Raw genomic sequence first — 5,720 nt, forward strand, 5'->3', positions numbered from 1 at the left:
GTCTACATAAGTAGGCTGACACATCACGTCATTACTCACCGTTAAAAAAGTTTGCTAATCACGGCTGGGATCACCAGAGGGTTAATAGTCTTCGTGTATTTTCGTTTGATTTTTTCTTTAGTTTTTAAAACTTCTGAAACTTACAAAACCTTTTGATTATCTGTTTATTATTTGTACAGTAGTGTATTAGATTAACATATGCTGTCGCTACAGGATTTCCATAATGAGAAAGAGATGTTGAATTTAGAACAGAACCTTGACCTTGATTTTTGTTTACGACAACAATATTTGATTTTCACTCATGAAGTGTAAAAGACATAATGATATGATAAATAAATACCTAAATAAATAAATATAAATCTCCAGTTACATCGGTTTTCAGCTTAGCACGGGGAACATTGTTACTTATACATTTTGAATAATACCTAAAATCAAGAGAATCAGCAGAGGAATCCCACATGATAATTTTGTGCCCGAAGATATTTTGTCATGCAAGTAAGACAACTCATGAATACCTCCGCTATATTCATGTACCATCTGTCTATTGTTTTCTTCGGTGTTTGTGTCTGATCTGTTGACACTGTCATCTTCATTTATTCCAACAACTTCATACTCATATGTACTTCCATCAAGGCCGTGAATAACATATTGTGGTATTTTACTTTCATTTCCAATAGAATGAACAGCTATGAGAATGGTGAGGTTCTTCTGGCCAAGTGTTGCATCTTTCCAGTTATCCGGTTCTGAAGTTACCGTTATTCCTAGCTCACCATTTGCTGTCGTGTCTGCACTACTGATCATCGCTAGCTCAGTAGTAGAGCGGTATTCAACTTCATCTCGGGATGTACCATCGTCTGAATTATCCATATTTGTGTGTGGATGCTGTGAGGACATTGGCGTCTGATAATAGTCGTCTGGATCAGGTGATGTGTAACCATTATCATCAATGATTTCTGTGGCCTTTTGTAACGTATCATCATTTGTGTCTGGTACGATTCTATCAAAACTACTATCGGTAGTATAATAACTCACATCCTCTGTTGTGGAAGCTAAAGTTGAAGTAGTAATACCCGTGACTTGACTACTTGCAGTTTGATCTTCACTACCTTCTGATAATGCCAACTCTCCATCAAATGTTTCATTTGTAGGTAGAATAACAGGTATATTAACTGGTAAATTTGGAACATTACTACTCCTTCCATTTTCACTAGAATTGAATTGGTTTTCATCAAAAGTTTCAGTGGCTACTATTTGATCTCTTTCAAAGTCTGCTTCAGTTCCATCATTATCCTCAGATGAATCTAATAAAATGTCTAAATGCGAGTCTGTTACATCACCTTCTTCATCAGAATCTAGTTTAAGAATTTTCGTAGTGTTTTTAATGATATCGTAAATTTCATTTTCTATCATAGATGCGTTGAAATTTGCAAATATATCAGAATCTGTAATTGGTATTTCTGATGTTGTGTTAAACACTATATTCCCTCCAAATACCTCTCGGCTGTCTGGAGTATTTGAGGATATATTTTGCATATTATTTATCCAATTAGAAAGATCAAAGCTGTCATCACTACTTTCATTGTTTTCTTTGAAGGCAGTATTCATAGTTTCACCTTCACTTGATTCTGAAGAGTCTGCAATAAAATCTACACTACTTGATAAAGTTGCCTCCTGGTTATTCAGAATCCCTTGTGTTGGACCTTGATAGAGAGTGTCGGTGTCCTCTTCTATACTTCCCAGATCAAGATCTTTCAGAACAGGAGGAGATGTTAAATTGTGCTCAACATTAATAATGTTTGTCCCATTAAACAAAATCTTCGATTCTGTGGTCAAATTTTCATGTTCATATGAGATATTTTGTTCCCTATTCCCTTCATCTTCTGAACTTGATTCTTCCACCTTACTAGTTGAATTCATACTAGTACTAAATCCACAGTCCCCATCTCTATAAGAATCACTACACAGCTCTTCAAGTGAGCATTTTTCATTTTTCAGCACACAATATCCTGAAGGGCACTGTACTGTGTTTCCTCCACAGACTGCCATTTCATTTCTGTCTGCATCTGCAACATTGTGAGGGTATTGAGTTGTTCCATGAGGCGAGTTATTGTAAAACGAGCATGCATTCGGCTCCTCATCATCTCCTGTCTGACAATCAGAGTGCCCATTACAGAGGTACATTTTAGGAATGCATTCACCGCTTTCACATTGATAGTCTTCCAAAGAACAATTGGTTTCTTTCATATATGGTTTTTGATCACACAAAGATGCTTGAAGATCAACAGCCAGTGTAGTTGTTTCCTGCATGGACTTGAAGGCAATGCAGAAGCTTCGATCTTCGTCTTCGGATGTTGGGCAATCAGGTGTACCATCACAAAGACGGGAGTGCTCTACACAGTGATCGTTGTCCCAACATGGCAGCTCTCCTGGACTGCACTCCTTCCTTCCGCATACTGCTAGTGATTCATCCCAACTAATAGAGTCCAAAGAAAAAATCAAACAACTCTAGTAATACAAAAGGCAAACTTTTACATTGTAATGATAAAGCCAGATATTTCCATAAAAATAGTCTAATCTTTTGATTAAACTCATGCTGATTATTTATATAAGACAAGAAATATGAATACTAGAAATACTAACCCATCTGGACAATCTGGTATTCCATCACACGTAGCATTTGGATAAAAGCAGAATCCTACAGTAGAGCAAGCGATTTCTCCTTCATTACAACTCGAGCAAGCATATTCATCATCGCCATCTGTTGAATATTAACACCAAGCATTACTTCCTAAAAATTCAATATAATCCTTTTCTATCTAAAGACAGTTTTTAGAAATCAACATACTACAATACAACGTAAAATAGACTTAGTGTACATTTACCAATGTGAAAAAATAATGACATTGTTTGGTAGTTAACTTCTGGAGCGATGGCTACTGATAAAGAAAAGCGTCGTGGATAGAAAAAGAGAGAATGTTATAAACCACATTGGGTAAAGTCCTTTTAAACCTTACGATGAAACGTTATTCTCATTCAATCATCGTAGGATGTTATTTACTTTTATTATTTGCCTGTGTTCTCTTTGCTCTCATCACTGCCCAATCTTATTTTTAGCCATGTCTGGTGATAAGCTTCCTATTCTCAAATAATTTTCCATATATCATTTTAGGATATTTTTGTTGAGGTATTTGTTACACAAATTAAAACACTCATTATCTTCATTGAAAATATTATTCATATGCCTTCAACTAGGATTTCTATAGACTTTCCATTACTGTTGTTATCTTCTACGTTTTGTAAACCTTTAACATCTGAGTGAATTTCAATGGATGAGAGGATTTTTGTAACATCAAGTTATTGACTACCTATTCATAATTTCTCTGTTGTGTCATATAGATGTAGCAATTCCCATGATAAGTAGGGTTTGAAAGAAGATCTTACGAAACCCCATAACTTATTTCATATTTTAATTGGGCCTGCATCTTACTCTTTTTCTTAGCATAATAACTTCTTGGTCAGTTCACATAAAAGTGAGTCATCTCATCCCTTCATCGTGAATCAGCTAGATTTTGTTTGGTGACCCTCACAAATTTCTTCATGCGAGTAAACTATTTTTAACTGCATTTAAGAAATCTCATTTCTTTTCAGAATTCTTTGGAATTTTTACCACAACGCTTTCCATATATGTCTTGATATCTGTAATCCTCTTGTGCAATTCTAGTTTAGGAGATGACAGAAAATCATGCAAATGATGATACAAGCATCAATTTAGGTCACTTGTCTTCCAAGTTATACAAATCAAAGCTAAATGACCTGTTATCAAAGAGAGAGAGAGAGAGAGAGAGAGAGAGAGAGAGAGAGAGAGAGAGAGAGAGAGAGAGAGAGAGAGAGAGAGAGAGAGAGAGAGAGAGAGAGAGAGAGAGCCATAGTATTTCTCTACAATTTCCTATTTCCTTCAATGATCATTTATATAAAAGAAGGTGAAAGACAAAGTACAACCCTGCAATGACTTAAAAAGCCTTGAATCAGTAGCAAACAGTATTCCCAGAACTTCAGAATTCATTGAACCTTTCGAAGGATAGGCTGTCATTTCTAATTTACTATGGATATGAGAATTCTTTAATCCTTTTTTGTAAAAACCAAAGTTTGATAGATATGTCATTATTAGAAAGACCTTAGCCACACGAGGGATTCTTTTCTATAGGTAATCAAATCTTACATAACATTTCAACCAGTTTGTGGGTTTATAGATTCTTGACCTCTTAGCCTCCTTTTCACTCCCTTCATTCTAGACCATACAATTATCCCCATATTCCTAAAAGAAAGATCTTGTTAGCTTGTAAAGGGGATTTTTATCTTTGGGCTTTAGAAGCTTTCAAGGTGAAAAGGCTAAAAGCACATGGTCACTTCGTTGTGTGTAAAACCATTTCTTCCTAAGAGGATAAGTAAGAATTTCCTTACATGGAACACTATGCATGATCTAATGATTTGACTTTGTGAGGAATTAACTGACAATTTCTTCCATGGCTTTGGTAACTTCAAACTCCAGATGAATGAGTTGAATAACTGAGTTAGTTCTATCATAGTCTTACTTTACTCTGATGCATGGCTAAAGCATTTCCTACTCACTGCGCCTTTGGTAAAATTTCTTGGATATTAATAATTTTTCATCTGTTCAAAAACTATTTCTTTTCTTTGAACATAAAAACTGTGAAGATATACACACTCGTACATATAGAAATATATAATGAAAGCAGAAACTGACGAAATTATAAATTCAAATATTTCTTTGATGTGCAAAAGTTAAAAAAGAAACCTATGAAAGTTCTCATTCTTTTTATGTCATTATCAAAGTATTTGGAATAAAAAGAGAAGCACTACAGTAACCTTAATACGAAAAGCACTACTGACCTTTACAATCACGATGACCATCACATCTCCAAGCACTCGGAATGCATACATTATCCCAGCAGCGAAACCCATCGCACGGGGATTTGTCACATCCAATCTCGTCTTCTCCATCTAGAAAGAGGCGGATATGAATAAATCCTCAGCATATTTCCTTTATAATGAGTTTGATAAATGCATAATCTCAACCCTAAAACCTAGTTTTGGTTTATCAAAGGTATACAATTCAATTACTTTATTCTATAATCATTTCGTTGTTTTACAAGAGAGACATTACTGCAAACCATAAATATGGCGAAACATATTTAGATTAGATAAAGCGTTTTTGGAAATGAAATTTTTAGTAAATATTCTAAAACATGAATGTTCTAGAATAGAGAAAAGATGAAATAAAAAAAAAATATTCAGTATTATTTCATTGCTATACTTTTCTTTTCAATCAATTAATAGCTCATTTGTTGAGTGAAATTTTTTATCCCTCGAACATAATAACATTATTAAAGTTTATCCGAGAGGATGAAGAATTCTTATCATCATTACGGTACGAGACTTCAAGTAATGTCCGAAATGGTTATATCTGATGAGGAACTAGATCTACAAATCTACAGTCAACTCACGTCCTTTCCTTCAATATATGACAGTCTCTCCAAACATTTCAGCAGGCTATAGTACTCTGAATAACTTCAAAGTAAAGCCCCTAAATATGTAAGTAAAGCTTGTTGGACAAGCATTAAAATAGCAAAGTGACGGGCCTAATATGAATGTACTATAATTCAGAGACCCCCAAAAATGGATCAACGCTTAAATGTCTA

At 34.7% G+C, this 5,720-nt stretch overlaps 1 protein-coding gene across 1 annotated transcript in view; it reads right to left on the bottom strand.

Moving 5' to 3' along the window:
* Window positions 1-278: 278 nt before the first annotated feature.
* The window catches only part of LOC137631759 (uncharacterized), a 161,880-nt gene continuing 156,438 nt past the window's right edge, over window positions 279-5,720 (bottom strand). The window contains exons 9-11 of the mRNA XM_068363693.1: window positions 4,912-5,022; window positions 2,641-2,758; window positions 279-2,473 (exon numbers count right to left, since the gene is read on the bottom strand). Coding sequence (XP_068219794.1) covers window positions 406-2,473; window positions 2,641-2,758; window positions 4,912-5,022 — 2,297 coding nt within the window. The 3' untranslated portion in view covers window positions 279-405. The remainder of the gene's footprint in view (window positions 2,474-2,640; window positions 2,759-4,911; window positions 5,023-5,720) is intronic.

This window comes from Palaemon carinicauda, chromosome 40 (genome assembly GCF_036898095.1).
Source record: "Palaemon carinicauda isolate YSFRI2023 chromosome 40, ASM3689809v2, whole genome shotgun sequence".
Classification (NCBI taxonomy): domain Eukaryota; kingdom Metazoa; phylum Arthropoda; class Malacostraca; order Decapoda; family Palaemonidae; genus Palaemon; species Palaemon carinicauda.